The following is an 18,835-nucleotide window of genomic DNA, read 5'->3' on the forward strand; positions in this document are numbered from 1 at the left end:
CCTTGCGTTTTCTGCTTTCAAAGCAAACAAAATTACCCAGATCAAAATAAATAATTCATTATTATTCCTACTTCCTTTTGAACGACGATCCCCGGAATTTCCGGGTATCAAAGTTCAAAATCCCCGGAATTCCGGGGTTTCCCCGGAGCACAAACACCCCTGATTTAGTGTCCCGATATATCTATCATACTTAAGATTCATGAAGCGTGACACACAGGAAGTGAAAATGGCGGATCAATACACATTGACACCAAAATTTTAATCTATTAATCTAGAAAAGTTGTTTTCTAGATTAGTCTTTGGTTAAGTTTTTTTTAACAAGTTAACTTACGTTAAGCTTGTTTAAACTTTTGTTTAGTTGATATAAGGCTCCTATTGGCTTGTTGTACCACTTCTGAGATCATAGGTGAGAAATCAATGGCAGGAGAAAGAATGATTTTTTCAATAAAATTTATTTTGAATTAAAGTAATTTGCTGAATTTCATATTTTTTTTTTTTTTTGAAACTAAGAATTAAAGCTCAAATTGCCTCATTTGGCAATCGAATGTCGTTATTTTCTCCTTAAGGTAATGACTGAGCCATTTCTTCTTAATTTAAAATAAAAACAGCTTTTAAGGCGGTGGGGTTGGATTAATATTTAATAAATTCTTTTCTTGATCAATTCAAAACTTTTTTTCCAAATTCATGGTAGAAAATATTCCTTCGTCGCTGAACTGTTATTGACTTATCATGTCACAATCTTTACAACAGAAAGAATGAAATGAAATTGAATAATCCTAGAATCATATCACGGGCAATGTCGTTTCACAATCTAATTTTTACTAGCATCATTTGCAGCAAGCTTTCATTGTCTTCCACATTTCATTTCATCCCACATTTTTTCGTATGTTTTAGAATATTTCTTTTGATTTTTATAATCTACAGTTCTGCCCATGATGTCGTTGACACGAAGGAAAATAAAAGTGCAATATCAATATAATTTTTTATTTTGTTTTCATCATTTTATTTCAATTGTATCATGAATAACGCCATGTGGATACTGCTTATATATTATATAGAAAAAGATGGGGGGAGATAAATAAATAAATAACTAATTTTTAAAATTAATTTTAAAGACAAAAGAATTCCTTCCTTTAATAGCAAAAATAAATAAAATAATAATTGTAAAATTAAAATAATTCTTTTTCCAATGGTAAAATTCTGGATTTCTTTTAATAATTATTAAAGAAATTAAATAAAACAGGGAATTCTTTTTTGAGCATCTATAGGATCATGCGACTCCATGATAAATGTCAATTAAGATTTGAAGTTTGAAAATTATTTTGCTGTAAAGGAACCCAAAATATCAATTTATGCCTATTATTAAATTGAATCTAAGCAAAATCAGTATACCTGGCAGAAGAACTGGTTGTCAAAGACAGGCAATATGAAATAAATTTCATTACATAGGCACTCTTTACCAATTAAGATTGATTTTTATAATAGTTTTTTTAAGATTTAAAATGAAATAAAATAGTTGATTAAGCTTTAGTCAATGATTTCAAGTCAATATAAGCAATCAATTCAAAACTTATTTTACAGTTTCAGAGAAGTAAAAATCTATGCAACAAAACAGAAAATATATTTCAAAATATTATATAGAACAAGATTTAGAGTAAAAATCAGTATTCAGAAACATACGAGAATGATATATTAATTTACACTTTCAAACATCACACAACGCTTTTGTGGTTCTAGAAAAGAAAATTTTTATTCCAATTTTTGCTTCATAGCCAGTATACACTACAATTTTCAATAGTTATAAAAGATTTCATTTTGTTTCACATACACATACACAATAAAGATAAATAATCATGAATTCTTGTATATAAAGGATAGTTCATTTAGCAATTTAAACTGGATAATACAGTCACATACAAAAATTAACTTAACATGAAAAAAAATGAATAGAAGAAGTATTAGTTGATGGCAAGTTTACCGTGTAAATCATAGCAATTTTTAAAAAATCACATTTTTAGGAAACAAACCAAAATTTTATGTATAAAATCATATGACTAGAGATTATAAATAACCAAACACAAAAAACAGAAAGAATAATCAATTTTGAGAGCAGTGCACATATAAATTCTATAATTATAAATCAATATCTAAAAAAAATATTCTTAAAAAAATTTAAGGTAATCTGATAATGTAAAATAATAAAAAATTTGAAATTAAGAAAAAAAATGAAATAAATTTTAATTTTTCAAACTTTTATTTCTTTATTTCAGCAAAAGAAATAAAAGTTTTCATTGAAAAACTGCATTTAAAATTAATAGCAAATGTGATTTTTTAAATTTGTAGCAATTTCATAATATGCAGAATGAAATAAAATAAAAACCGAGGATAAATATTACCCAACACGAGGAAGACAAAACACAAAAACTAAAATTTGCACTGAAATACAGATGTGCAGTATCTTATCAACAATGAAAGAAATAAGTTACTACCACTTTTCAATAAATCTAGTAATAAACCAACTTAACTAATAAAATAAAATATTCAGCTAAAACATAATAAATGATGTATTGCAAATTAAAAACAAAGATGAGTAATATACAGAATGATTCTCTAAGAAATCCCAAAAAATGTTTTGTATTTTCTTTGCAATTAGAGCTACAATTCTTAACTACAAACTACTAAAATAGAAATTCATCAACACTATCAAACGACTCTTAGCAGTTATGTAGCGATGGCAAATTTCAACAAAATGTATTTTTACCGATTTATTTAGCATACAGTATCACTCCACAGCACACTTTAAGGGATCAAACAAAAAGTAGCCAAAATGGTGCAAAAGTCTAAATTAATGAAAAATAACCTGCATAAATAAAAATGCTCTGAAGAGAGAGGGAAAAAAAAAAAAAAAAAAAAAAAAAAACATCTCACAGATATTTAATATTGGTATTAGAGATAAGTTTGCTCCTTACCAAGTATTTATTTTAAATATCTGATATAAATTGATAATGATATTACTCTGTTTTGCACTTCTGCTTAATCTCTGGGTTGGTAATTAAAATGTATTTTTTTTTAATTTGGTTTCTTTTATAATATAAGTATTATCTAAGACATAATAAATGTCATATTTTTATACGAAACATTAAAATTTTAATAACCAGTACTGTATTTATAATAATAGTGATATTTTCACTCTAGATAAAGATAATTATTTCTTCCAATTAAATATGAAATTCAAAATATATTCCCATTTCCATATCTTATTCCATATATATTCAGTTTGTGTTAAAGATACATAAACTATTATGGGCATTTGAAATCATTTCTTATACCCTCTATTTGAGTGTTGATAGAAATTATTGAAATTTTTCATCCCCTTTCTTACATATAGATAGATGATACCATAGTTATTTGAAATTTTTTTGTTTGTTTATGACTTTACTTCCAATTCTTTTGTTGAATTTCCATTGGAAAATAAATTAAAGGGAGCACAAAATTTCTCAAACAAAAATTTAAGAATTTTAACACATTGTGAACACAGAAAATCTGATAAAGCCAATAGACTTATAAATGGAAAGAAAGCAATAATGATAGGAACATGAGGTGGAGTAATACTGTAGATTGTTAATTTCTATCAAAGTTTGAGTAAAAGGACTGTAACACTCATTATAGACAATAAATACATTCTTAGGACCTCATTAATGCAAGTATCTCAAATGTGCAAATACCAGAGCAAGCATGTTTTAATATATAAAATATTGCCGTTAATACTTGCTAGATATGCCTGGTGATTGTTATAACTTCTTCCATCAAATGAGTATACATAACATTAAAATAAAAATGCAAATATAAAATATAATCCTGACCTATATATTCTGTTATTTTAAAAGAAATATCAATCTGATCATTTATAGATTAAAAAAAAATAATAAAGCTGCATTGTAAAACTTTTTTGGTAAACTAATAATTTTTTCAATGACGGAATTCAAATATAATTTTTAACTCCGAAATTTATATTTAAATGGCATACGCAAGTGTGGGAAATTTTTTGAAGTACAGCTATATTCATCATTAAAAATTAGCAAAAGATTAATTGATCAAAAATAATAAATTATTGATAGAAATATTCAAGTGAAAAAGAAAATCTATAAAAATCACAATCTTCATAATTTGTTATATTTATCAAGAAAGGAATACATAGAAATAATATCTTGCCTGCCCACAACTACTTTCATACATTATATATAACAAATCAATGCTTTTTTCCCCCTTTAAATAACATTATCTGGACTGGACTAGCACAATTAAACAAGAAAATTTTTGGCTGTTAGCTGAGCTGTAAAAAATCCAGTCAATGCAAATATTTGAGCCAAAGTTGTCTGAATATTCTTAGATTATATAAATACTAGCATTTGGCAGTGAATCCATTGGCAGCTCTATAGTCAATAGCAAAATGAATTGCAGAAATATTCTCCATTACAAATTAAATTTAAAACTTTGAAGAAAATATTTATCAGAAAATTGCAAGACTTGCTCATTAAAAGCTGCTTTCTAACAAATTCTTTTTGGAGATTTTCAAACAAAAATACACAAAAGTTTCACAAATTATCTATTACATTATCCCAAAATAAATGACAATAATATTTTCTTAAATAAAATTTTTAAAAAAATTATCATTTTGGGACTTGATGAGAATCAGTCCGCATCAATTGCAAAATATATTAAGAGGAAAAAAATCCACATAAAAGAAACATTTAAAATAACACGAGAAAATGAATATATAACAACTAACATCATTTTGAATAACTCAACCAGAAAATCTTCTATTGTATGTGACATATAGTTACAGAAAAATTCAATTTAGTATTAAATATAAATTCAAATGATATTATGATGAAAATGCATTAAATGGCAAGTGGATATATTAGAAAAAAAAATATTATAAATGATGATTAACATATTTGATCAATATTTTAAATGCATGAAAACATCCTGTACAAATAAAAAGAAGAGATAAAAATAGTTTTTAAATCCCAAAATTTGATTGAAAACAGGATATATCAACTAAAGAAATAATAATAATAAAAAAACATTTATGAAGCCGCCCACCATTACATAAGGAGGAATTTTAATGAAATAATCATGAAATGAAAAAAAAAGAAAAATACTAATTATATGAGTTTAAATCTCCATTCAAAAATTCCTTAAAAATTGGATCTTATATATTTAGGAAGCATGCAGGAGTGAAATTTGATACAAACCTTTTAGTTTCATCTAGCAGTAGGAAAATAATAACAAAAATCTTCCAAACAATTTATATTTTATATAAAAGTATACAAATAGATTTGGAAATGAGAAGCAGAATAAATACATTTAAATAATAAAACTAAAAAAATTTGTAAACAAGAAATTTCAAAAGAAAACAACCATGAGAGAGATATATTTGAATTTTTCGTATCATTTCATAATGGCACAATAGATTTCAAAAAGAATGTATCTTTTCAAGTTTATTGATATAGTGCAAATGTAAATACTTTAGATATGGAATCAACTGTAAGGTTATACATTTCTAATAATTAAAGATTGGAAAGAATTAAATTTTTTTCAATTGAAATCCAAGATTAAAATCTCAAAATATAACAAGAAATAATGAATGAGTATAATGTTATGTGAAAATTAAAATTCCCCAAATGAATTTTAATTCCCTGAAGATTTAATATGCAAACCTACAGAGAAAATATTAAAATGTCAATAACACTCTCAAATATACAGAAGTCGATGAAAAATCGAACGCAATATCATATACTGGCAATAAAGTACAATGCAAACACACAATGATGTCCTAAAATTGTCATCAAAGAAAAGTGAAATTTTTTTCACTATGTCATTTATAGACCTATTTTATTTAATTATGTGCAAGTTAAAACATTGTACAACCCTCTCTTACATTACAATCTGCATTACCAGTATTATTAAGAATTGATGTTAATTATTACATATTATGCTAAAATTTTAAATGACTTATAAATGGGCCCAATAAAAACAATATACTAAACTTACAGTAAAGGAGAGAAGTTTCTTTTTCTTTTCTTAAAGGAATAATCGTATTGTTATTCCCTTTCAATAAAATTTTAAAATGTTCTGAAGATAAATTATCAAACAACATATAATATTATCAACAAAGAAGAAAAACCATTTTCCAATGAAAAGAGTGAAAATTAAAATGACACAGACAATTTTTTTCCCCCTTTTCTTCTGTCTCATCAAATCTATGCATCAAAATTTATAATTTTCTGAATGCCATAAAAATGTAACGTTAAACTACTCTGTCTATGATTTAAAAAAGCATGTTCCATAGAAGCTTTATTGTTGGCAAAATGAAATAAATTGCCAGATTAAAACTAAAAATGAAGTTCTACTAAATATATAAGATGAAATATAAGTAGAAATGTTTAAAATCTGTAAATCACCTTAAAAGAGTTATTTAGACATTTAAATTTATGATAACTGTTTTAAAATAGTTAATTTTTTTTTACCCTGCATCTTTAAAGACATTTTAAAATAGAAATGAAGCAGCATTGCTTCATATTAGAAACTTAGTTCTTATCATTCATTAAATCATATGTTATTATAAGCTTTATTCTGAAAAAACCATGCTAGGCATGTAAATAAACACCTAACTTTAAAATGGAAAATTAATTTTAAAATATTGTAATTAGACAATCATAATGTACTTTAATTTACAACTTATTCTTCACTAAAATTTACTACTCTTTAAAAATTCTCATTATTATATTAAAAAAGGTGCTGCACTTTATCAACTTACAAATACATCCAAAGTCACACATGGTAAAATTTCACCTTTTATGACAACGCCCCCCTCCCATACTCCCCACAAACACAAGTTCAACAGCACGAAAAAAGAATAGTTGTACAAATATTTTTTTTCCCCTTATGAGTAAATGAATAAAAAATGTAGAAGTTAAACACGACACTTTTTTGCTGGAGGCTCCAGTCCATTATCTTTGCTACCCTTATTTTTATCAGAGTAAGCAAAGTCAGGTGCATCATTCGAGGCTTCTCCACTACTTGAAACAAAGCTATCCAAGGTGTCAACAGAATCCTCATCTGGAAGAGGTCTCTTAGCCTTTTCTTCAGCCTTGGGCTGATCACTCGTTTCCTGACCATCATTGTCGTTGTTTTGAGGGAGATCCTCTGGAGGAGGTAGATCAGAAAGGATAGATTGATCCAAAGATCCAGCAACAAAATGAGCCCACAGGGCTAGCTCAATTTTATGAGGGTTCCAACCTTGAGAGGTGTCTAAATAACAAAACAATAAATACACTTTAATCAATTAAATAAACATTCATTTTTAAATTTAAAACCAAATATGGAAAGGTCTTCAATTATTAGATAGACTTGAAAAAAAAGAAGGAAAAAAAAGCTTAACTTCAAAAAATAAAAAAAACTACACAATACATAAGCATCAAGAGGTAAATTAAATGTGATTAATAGAAAAATAAAATAGATTTATACAAAAAGTGCTTGAGATGTTAACAATATTATAGAATTCTTACATAAAAGAAACTTAACTAGTCTCAAAAATGATAAAATTCAATTCTAAAAAAGACTGAAATCAGCATTTCTGCTGAAATATTCATGTCTATGACTCATTTTAGATTAATCCTAAGTCTGACAATTCCTCCCAGAAAAATTTAAACTACTACAACTTTGTACATTTTAAAATATATCTAAAAAAATTTCAATGATTTCTTTTTTTTTTCACAAATTTATGCTAGTTATGATAAAAAAAAATTAAATATAAAACTAATGATAGTAGGTTTATTCAATCCAATGAGAACATAAAACATTAATACTTTCTTATTTAAATATTCTTAATTGCTTCATTGTGACAAGTAAATAATTATGCATGCAGCATTAAACTCATACAAAAAGGACTCTTTACTGGTTTTGAAGAGACACTTTATTGGAGAATAAACAAGAGTCTTTTAAAATTTTCTTCTACAGAATTTGAATTTATTCACAAATAAATTATGAATATACTTTTAAACAATAATAGCATTAATGGTGATAATTAAAATTCCCTATTTTTGAGAGAAAAAAAACATTTATAACCCACTATGCAAAATTGAGTGAAATTATTCTATAAAAAAAAATAAAAAAGATTGAAAGGATTATTAGTTTTAAATTTGTCTTCCTTTAATTTTATCAAATACCGGAACAAATAATGCTTGACTTTTTAAACTTATTATATTCCACTCAAATCTAAATAGCATTTCCTTTATAAGTTCAACTTTTAAATTGCTTTTAATAAAGATGAATAAAATTGCTCTGAAATTATAAAATTCACACAAAAGTATAAAGAATAAAACATTGCAAACAGACCAACAAAGCCAAAGCAGAATCAGATATCATTAAGGTAATACCTAGAGAGTTAAGATGATCTGCTTTCTTCTTCAGTTCCATAGCATAATTTAGATACTCTGCTACTGTATAATCCATGGTCTCAACTCCTGGTGTTGACAACATGCATTCATCAGCCATGAAGGGAGCTTGATCAGGATAAGCTGCGGCTAAAATTGCTGCAAAAGGCATTGAAATAATTTTATAAAGAAATTTTTAAAAATTTGTTTTACTGCTTACAAAAAATTAATCTAACATTAAAAATAATTATTTGCACATAGATTGCAGATATGCAATTTATCTTATGATTAGTCTTATAACTAAATTAATTTCTAATTTCTGAAGATGCAATTATGACATAAAAAAAGTTTAATATCATTTAAAAAAATATTATTCCCATTTTTGATCAATTTTTAGAACGAAAACATTTTTATAGCTTGATTGTGCTAAAAAAAAATTCAACTGCTAGCTTAAAACTGGAAGATAAATAAGAATAAAATTAACTAGTTAAAAAATTAATTAAAGATAATTATGCAATAAATTTAAATGAAATCTAGTTTGAAGGAGTTTATTATTTTTGTAACCAAATAGTGGTCAATCTGGTATAACAAAAAAATGAAAGTTTTTGCTACTAATTTTATTCTAAATCATCTCATTTTAAATCGTGGCCCTAAGTTAAAGGAGCCATGTAATAAGAACAATGAGTCTAATGTAACAGCTTAATCAGTTGGGTTTGTGCTAATTTTCAACTATGCTCAGATGATAAGAATAGGGCCTCAGCTAGTAGTTGTCACTCTACACAGCAACATCATAAAAAGTTTCATGTCAAAAAGATGCTTGACATGAAATTCATTAAATATATTCAGCTTTGACAGCTACAGCTCATTTTTATGGCTAAAGAAAACATATTCCATTACTGTCTAACAATACAAAATGTATTCCTGAATTTCTAGTTGGTATATATCATCCAGTAGGCAGATTTAGAAATCAAAATATCACTTGATTTCTAAATCTGACTAATGGAAACTTGAATCTCTTTAAATTGAATGAAAGTTTGAATCTCTTTAAATTTATTTTTGAGATAAAAAAAAATAATAAATGTTATTTGCAATATCTTACAATATATATATTTTTACAAAAATTTTATATGCATCTATAATTTTTTTTCAATTATCTCTGGATTTTTTTTATATATTTTCAAAAAAAAAAAAAATTGGAACTTGATTTTACATTATAGTATCCTTAATTTTGGTATTTTTTAAATATATTTTAAAAGAAATTTATGTTTTAAATAAAGTGGACAATAACATACTAACCATACACAATGAAACTTCAAGTGTCCAAAGTTAAACAATAATTCTCTAATTATACCAAAGTCCATCATCACCTTTTGTATCATTTAAACAAGGATGGACAAGTTATTTAAAGATCATGTAAAGCAGTAATATATTTTGTCTGGGAAATTCTTCCATACATCTTTGAAAAAAAAACTTATGAAGCTATTGGTGTAAACGTTTTTAACACAATTTATTAGCCATTTAATAAAATAAATGGTAGTTTTATTATTATAATCTAAAGAAAACTATCTTTATTTGCGTGTTGACAATGAGGTAAAATAATGATACAATAAGAAAATTTCTCATTCCAAATCAATGAATTCACTTTAATTCATACTAACAGAAATACAAACCTGATGCTGAGGCAGGCCCAACTCCTTTCAGACAAGTTAACATAGCTATAGCTCCACTCAGGTTAGGAAGCCGCTTAAAAGCCTTTTTGCTGTGCGTTATAACTGCCTTTTCAGTGTTGATCCGAACTAAATCAATAAGATTTGGACGAAATTTCTCTCGCTACAAAAAAGAATAAGAGATTTGAAGTTTCATTTCATTTATACAAGTTCATAATAAATAAAATTGTAGAAAAAATTTCAGTATAGTTAATTATAAAATTATTGATACAAAAAACGTATTAGTAAAAAACTATTTTAATACAAATTGATCAAATTCATCTTATCATACTTTTCATCAAACATATTCTTGCTCCAAAATTTATAACTTAAAATTATTTTTAAATCATACTAAGTAAAAAATTGTATAAAAACAATTAAACCTCTCTTGAAAATTGTTTGAATATTTTAAATTATTTCATTTATTTCACAACTTCTAAAAATTTATTTCTACATTAATAAAAGTAAACATTGAAATATTCTTAAAAAAATATGTTTTTATTGATATGATAAGCAGAAAAATACATTACCATTAGCTTCCATTTGGTAAGTTGCACAAGTTCTTCATGTGTAATATGAGGCTCTTTTCTTGAATGAATAAGCTTTGGGAATTCTTCTTGATACCTAGAATGAATATTTATTAGGAAAAAGTACAAACATATGATATTCCATAAATTTATTTTGGAATAAAACATTATATTAGAAGTATGAGCATTTTGTAAATAAAGTTAAAAATTTAAAATATATAAAAGAATTCAGAATGAGATAGGTATTTAATTCCTTCAACAGTGCTAAATTTTAACTTAAAAAAAAAAAAAAAAGAATCTTTGAGGTATGGGGGAAATTTGAATGCAAAAACAATAAATGTTAACAGTTAACTAATAATATGGAAAATTAAGGAATCCAAATTTTTTAAAATAACAAAACAATTTTTAAATGATAAACTTATCATCTGCTTTCACTAATTTTAAAATATCAGAATAAAATTCCAAGATATTTTTCACATTTTTTATTCATAATTTGAAGGAAATAATCCAGATATTTAGCTTTTTCAGGATTTCTCCATCCAACCAATGGAAAGCATAGAACAGCATACCAAATAAAAAGACCAGATAGAAGGAAAGAAATTATGAGAAAGTATTTGGATCTTCTATAGTTTCAGAAGAGAATATGTTGACTCAATATTTTGATTCCATGGGAAAATTAATAGCCCAGGCAACTCAGAAAATAAAGTTACAGAGAAGCCAGAATTTGAACAATCAAAATATTTTTAGAAAGTAGATTAATTACTATATTTAAGGTAATTGACATAGAATTATTATACATATTAGTACTGCCTAGATAAATATAGCTGTGTCTATCGAAATAGCTAGAAATTTTGGAAAATATCAATGCCACTAAGTTCAACAAAATTATGGTTTTATATAATTTAACAGCCAATTCAAGAAAAAAATATATATATTTGACCACAAAAAATTTTATAAACAAGACATAATGAATTTTTACAAATACTGTTTGTTGAAGAATATTAATTTCGTCTTTCATACAAATTTCATAAGTCTGAAAAAGATACTTTTGCAATATATGACCATCCAATCAGGTTAATACTTCTTTTATGGTACCATTGAGATGACGGGCATAATTTAGCTTTTGCAAATACCTTCCCTTCAATTTACTAACAAAATTTCTAGCTTTTGGAGAACTACAGATTTAAAGACTAATTTTTAAAAATGTTACAAATCAAAAGCAAAATAAGAGTGCATTAAGGAAAAGTTCAGGATTTTAAAAACAACTAATTTTAACCTTATGTCTTAACTACTATAATCCATTGATGGAAAAAAAATATTAAGACTGCATGTAAGACTTTAAGACAGTGATGTAAATATTAAAAAAAATTGCAAAATAAAATAATAAAGCAGAAATATAAAAACACCAAAAGCAAAATTCAGCATTCAATTAAACTCTTAGGTACATTTGACGGCTAAGACTCGCCTATGACCGCCAAAATTAATTCATGAATAAAATTTTATAGAAATTTGCCTTTATAATAATAAATTTAATGAAACTTTGTTTGTCCATAAACCTTTATACACCTGTCCATAAGCTTTCTTTATTTTACTTATGAAATTAAATGTATTCCAAATGCAATATATATATATATTACACCTACTTATCCAACTTGATGCAATTTCATAAATTTATTTGCATTCTTTTATTATTATCTTTAATTACACATTTAATTCCTATTGAATTTTACCAGTATCTTTTAAACAATAATTTTAAAATCATTAATTATTTCATAGAATAAATGTTTCCATATTATTATCTAAGTCCCCATCTTTTTTTAAATACTTTTACCACTTGATTTATTTGACATTCTGAATGGCAAGCACATTTAGTATATTAAAACATATATTTGCATTCAGGAGCAAAATTTTTTAACATCTCTGCAATTTTCAAAGCATTATATCATGTGTCAAAGTATAAATATTAAAATAATAATTTGCTGTTATTGAAATGGATTCTGAATGAAAAAATAAGTTACTTATAACAGCTTATAACTGATGAAAGAAAATGAGAGTCCATAATATAATGTGGTACTTTTCCCATTCCCAACAGCAATAAAAAATTTTTTTAAAAACTGACAAACAGCGGTTGATTTTTTTTTTTTTTTCGATTTGGCAAATATAACTTTATGGTCACTAATGGCCTACGCAAACGGGAAAAGTATCTATAATATATATATACACACACACATATATCAATAGCAATGGCCTGTCAACTCAGAAATGAGAAGTGCAGCAACAAATACTTATCAAGAGAATACAATTAAAATACAATTATTAAAAGACAACTTTATCTTTAAGCTGCTCAGAGCTTCTCCAATAATTTGAATTATATTTTAGAATATAATCAGTGCATCTTACTTTTATGAGTTATTTCTAATAAATAAAAGAACAGATATTAAACAAAATACATTTTCAACAGGCAACATCAAAGTATACATGAAAAAGAAAGAAAAACAAATTAAGGGAGTAAAGATAAGTCTTGGATAAAAGAGAAGGGAAGGGGGGGGGGAGCAAACAGTGCCAATTGAGCACCAAACCAAGAACACAAAAATTTTCTCCCGGTCTTTATTAATTTAAAGAAAAAAAGTATTGCTTTTTATTGTTATGATATATATTTTGGGTATGTACAGCAAATAAAATTTGATGTTTTCATGAGCTATTCTGTCTGCAGTTCCTTTTAATTATTTATTTTCAATACAAATCACACTTCTAGGTATATTTAAACAATTAGGATCAATAATGAAAATACAAGATTTTACAAAATTTCAGTACGTAGTGCAGCTTATTGGATAAATCACCACTGCATATAAAGTAAATTATAAAATTGATACGATTAAGAGTAAATGCCATATTGAATTCAGTATGGCATTTAAGGTGACAAGCTAGAAATCCGATATAAACAGCTTATATATCATGATATATACAAATAACAGGCATAATTATGCAATAAAAAATCGCAAAAGCAATGATGCGAGATACAGTTGTTTAAAAAAAAAAGGGGGGATTAATAATTATTTTAAAATTAATATGCTATGAAAGGTACAGCAGCATGAATGGTATTTCCATGCACCACATACATAAAGTTTCAGAAATATGAAATCCATTAAATAACAGCAACTCCCAAAAAGCTTAGTTGGTAATCTACAGGAGTTATTAGCTATGAAAAATATGAATTCAAATGAATATTCCAAAAAAAACTGCTAAAATAATAAGAATATTAAATTAACAAAACATTTTATTACAAATTAAGTAAATGGATCAGGAATGAGTGACTACAAAAATGAATTACTAATAATTAAAAAAAAAAAAAAAACTTTGCTAAAAATATATTTTGCAAATAGAATTAAAATATTATATTATAATTTAGGTATTAAAAAATAAGAAATAAGGAATGAAAAATCATGCAGCTTGCAAAACAGCATGCATATATACATATACAGTGAGGTCACAACCAAGTTCCATCAAAAAACATGTCGGCGAAAATTTTGAACATCACAAATGTATTATCTTAATAAAAGTAATAACAAAATGTTTTAAATAATTGTTTGAGCTTTTCTTATACATTAAATTTACATCTAAAAATGTAAATAATAAAAAAAAAATCATTCAATTTATGTGAGAAAAATTATATAACCTAATAAACATCAATGGCTAATTTCTCGCTCAAATGACAGAACAGATAAAAATCAATATCAATTGCTATAAAACAGTCTTCGATTTCAAATTTAATCTTAAAGAAACCATCAATAAAAATAATTTATTAAAAGTCACATGGGTATAACAAAAATTACTATAAATAAATATCAGCTAATTTAATCTTACCAAGAATCCATTCGTATTAACTCTTCTGGGCCTCCTTTTTTCGTACGCTTTGCGGCTTTCGCTTTTAAAGCATCTTTATACTTGTTAAACATATAAGACCATTGCGCCGGAGTAGCTTTCGTAAAAAATTCTAACGTAGTATCATTAATGCTAGCCATATTTACCAAACCAATAAATGTTTATAGCGGACAACTCTATTTCAATGAGACTCGTTAACCGGAGGACGCTTGAACCCCCCATTTGAAGTTGAAAGGGGGGGAGCAGTGGGGGGAAGCAGCACTGGAGGACGGATTTCATTCCGCTAGTGATGGAAATGGGGGAATCGATGTATGGTTGCTTTCGGAAAAGCTTTTTTCGCCAAAATTTGAAAATTTATTTACCCGCCAAGAATGAAGCGCATTTTTGGAATGTATAGGGTGGAGTGTGGATGAATGTCGGTTGGATCTATGATGAAGGCAGACCTTATTTATGCACGATCTTTTTTAATAAAAGAATAATTCCGTGTTATATTATATTTATTTTTGCTCATAATTAAGTTTTATGAATCTAATTTTTGACTAGAAATTAATGTTGACTGTGGCTGGGAACTTGGGAAAGCTGAATTTTCTACAGGCGCCTTCTATTTATAATTAATTAAATGGCAAGAAACTAATATGTTAACTCATAATTAAATTCTATCTTCTATTGGTTTGTTAAATGAAATTTAAAGATTTCACAAAGTAATGGAATGAACTTCATTTAAATTCTTAATGGAAACTAAAAATGAGGCTTTATTCGGAATACAAATTCGATGTAGTTTTCATTTTATTTCTTGCAATTTGGCTGTATTCATTGGAAAGTATTTTAGTTTTTTTATACTATTAATTTTAATGCCCATATTTTGTTTGTTTGTTATTGTACAAAGCTAAATGTTTTTTTTTTAAAATTAGCTAAAAAATTTTTTAAATGATGCTTTTAAAAAATTATATATATTTTTTTACCTAATTAAGTAATAAATTAGTGTTATAGAACATTTAAAACATTTTTTATAACTGCAGACATGCTTTGGTTTTGTTATTTGCTAGTATTTATAGTAGCAATAAAGCATTTACATTTTGTGGTCTAAAAATTGCAATAATAAAAATCTGTAATCTCTTTCTTGCAGTTTTGTCCATTCTTTTTTTTTTTTTTTTTTTTTAATGTTGATAATGTGCATGATGAACTCTAAAATTTGTTTTCAAATTGAATAATTCATACTTGTAAAAATATGCATTGTAAAGATATATATATATTATTTTAGTTAAGTTTTTGATAAAATATGGCTTATTCTCCTTTAAGAAAGTATGATAACCAAAAATCCTCAAAGGAATCATCAAAATATTCAATATTTTCTATTTAATAAAAACTAATTTTTGTTTTGTTAAAATAAGATTTATATTGAATTAAAAATTATATGCATAAGCTGATTAATATTACATGATTTTAAAAAGTACCTTTTCAATACATATATTTCTTATTCTAATTTATTAATTTTTTTTTCATAAATGCTTAATACATTTATTTATGCATACAGCAATTTAATTCTTCTTTTTATGCTAAAAATCAGAATTTTGATTGAAAGTAGCCAAACTAAATTTGAAAAGGTAATAGAATCAATTATTTCTAATTATACGATTGGTGTAATAATATTTTAAAAGAAAATTTGTATTAAAAATTCTAATATCGTGGATAAATTTGTTCTAAATGTTGAATTTTCTACTTTTATAATAATGCACAGAAGTTAAAACTTAAAGAAAATTTGGAATGTAATTTTTAATTTCAAAAAATAAAAATTATTTTTTAATTTAATATAAAAATATTAGTGTATTCTAAATTAGTCAATAGAATTTTCAATTAAATTGTAAAATATCATTTGTTAATTTTTGCATAATATTTAAGTCATATTTTATTCAACACTTATATTTTCTCAAGAAATTTTTCTTTTTCTTAGTTTTTTGAAGCTTAATTTCTTCTCATTTTGATTTTCAATAATAATTCATGAAATAAAAATGATTTGCTTCACAAGCATTCATTATTGTAATATACAAATGTATATTAGTTAACCAAACCATTAACAAAATAAACATTTACTCCATCTTAAAAAATGCTATACTAATATTGTTTTAACTGATTCAAATGAGTGGATAAATACCAAATGATGAATAGTTCTGAGATATTGTGTAAAAAAAATTATAAAGGATGATAAAAATCCTTAAAACCTATAAAACTTACATAGTTTATATACCTACTTTATCTTTTAGAATTAAGGTTTTGACTAAATTATTAAAAAAGACAATTTCTATGAGGATGTAGAAAGAAAAAAAATGTTTTAGGAAAATAAAATGGGAAAATAATTTTTTTTTGTTTTAAAGTAATGAATAATTACAATGGAATAATGAATTTTAACACTGTTTATGTTAAATTGAAAAAAAATATTTACAATTTAGAATCAATAATAAAAATAATCATAATCTCTGAATCAAATTATCTGCAAATTCATTTGTTCAATAGGAATTTAATAACTTGGAGAATATGACTTTAGTCACTTGGAGACTTTAAATCAACTTCCATTGTCCCCATTACTAAAACGTAAAGAAAGGCTAATTTCCAAAAATAATTTAGTATTGATTCAATTCACCTTCAGTAAAAATTTTAAACTACTAACGCAAGTAGGTTAAAACTGTCTGAGTGGTTTAACTTACACATATCAATTGGATCAATAAAAGAAAATAGATGGCAATCAACTGAAGACAGATTTTATTCATTACAGAAAAAAGGATGGACAGAGAATGAATAATATCAGAAGGATCACAAAATATGTTCTGATCATTGTTTTGATGAAGGAGTAAATTAGTGAGTATTTTAAAATCAAAAATTTACTCCAGTAATTTAGTCAGTATTTTAAAAATCAAAGTAGTTTTGTACATTTTAAATGCAACTGAAAGAACTTCCTGGGCCATTGTATTCACAAAAGAAGAAAAAAGAAATCTTTTAGCATATGAAAGAGCAGTTGAACTTGGATATGTATCATATAATTGGGGACTTCTAAAGAGAACTTGACAGGAAGAAAAAAATAAACTTGATGAACAAAGAGAAAGCACAATCATTTACAATTGGAATATATGATATAATATATTCTCAAGATATTGTATCAAAGCTGATAATCTATGCAACTCCTCTCAAAATTCAAATTCTACCTCTAAAACATGATTCTTATTAATGCTTAAACCACAGCCTGAAAATTGAAAGGAAAAAAAGTGTAAACAGTATCTTTCACTTTTGTTTCCAATATCATTTAAAAAAAAAAAAAAAATCTTTCTTTTTTATTTAGTTAAAATTACTTTTTAAAAAATCGTCTACCTCATTATTATTCATTGTAACTAAAAAGAATTTAAATTAAGTATGTTAAATGTATGATGTGTTATTCTTTGTTTTTTTATTAATTTTTTAAAAATTTTATGAAATAAAAAAAATGATATGCTTCCCTCTCTTTTATCTTTAACTTTTTCTGCCTCGTTATAACATTAGCATATAAGATCATACAGTTTTTTTATATGAATACAATTAATTGAAAAATAAATAACCATTGTGGATATTTATCCTTAAAATTAGATACCTGAATGCCATCACTAATCAACTCGCACTAAAAGAAAATTTTACTTTTGAAGAAAAATAATTATTTTGCGAATAAAAGAAACCTTGGTTAATGCTTCAGAAGAAAATTTCATAATTTCCACATGTATTTTTTGAAGTTTTAAATACTAAATCTGAATGATAAAATGGTATTTTAACAAAATTTCGAATATGGCTGTGTTAATTTACCTAAACATTTTTATTGAACAAATAAAATATCTTGAAGGGTACGAGAAATTGTGTTGTTTCAAGATGTCATAAGGAATTGTTTACCTCGTTTGTAGATTTTTCAGCTACTACTGCAAACATAATATTCCATTTTTTTTCAAAGATTACTGTTATCAAATAATATTATTGCTGTCATACTTTTTTTTTTTTTTTTTGTAATCACTATATTGCATACAAACAAACGCGTAATGTTGAGTGACAGAAAAAACAAGTTTAAATTAATGACAAAAGAATAAATTCATCTTTACTTGATTAGTTAAATTTTGATAGTCTTGGGAATGAAATGAATTTTATTACAATAATAAAAATTATTGTAGAAATACATTCTAAAATATTTTTTTAGTTTATTTATATTAAAAAGACAATTGTATGATAATGAAATTGATATCAATAAAAGGATTTTGATATTAAGTTTGGA

General features: G+C 25.2%; 1 protein-coding gene across 1 annotated transcript; it reads right to left on the reverse strand.

The window, feature by feature from the left end:
- Nucleotides 1-1,737: 1,737 nt before the first annotated feature.
- On the reverse strand, nt 1,738-14,760 carry LOC129984573 (uncharacterized). The gene is made up of 5 exons (XM_056094488.1): nt 14,539-14,760; nt 10,678-10,771; nt 10,112-10,271; nt 8,445-8,600; nt 1,738-7,317 (listed from the first exon to the last, which is right to left on the reverse strand). Exons 1-5 carry the CDS (start codon nt 14,694-14,696, stop codon nt 6,980-6,982), a joined length of 906 nt encoding a protein of 301 aa, XP_055950463.1. The 5' UTR covers nt 14,697-14,760; the 3' UTR covers nt 1,738-6,979.
- Nucleotides 14,761-18,835: the final 4,075 nt, after the last annotated feature.

This window comes from Argiope bruennichi, chromosome 9 (genome assembly GCF_947563725.1).
Source record: "Argiope bruennichi chromosome 9, qqArgBrue1.1, whole genome shotgun sequence".
Classification (NCBI taxonomy): domain Eukaryota; kingdom Metazoa; phylum Arthropoda; class Arachnida; order Araneae; family Araneidae; genus Argiope; species Argiope bruennichi.

What these genes read in the sequence shown, in the direction of transcription:
- LOC129984573 (XM_056094488.1), bottom strand. Translation starts at nt 14,696, where the DNA reads ATGGCTAGCATTAATGATACTACGTTAGAATTTTTTACGAAAGCTACT. An exon ending in TTAATACGAATGGATTCTTG is followed by an intron (nt 10,772 to 14,538) that starts GTAAGATTAAAT and finishes TATTCATTCTAG; the next exon opens with GTATCAAGAAGAATTCCCAA. An exon ending in TGGGCCTGCCTCAGCATCAG is followed by an intron (nt 8,601 to 10,111) that starts GTTTGTATTTCT and finishes TGCCTTTTGCAG; the next exon opens with CAATTTTAGCCGCAGCTTAT.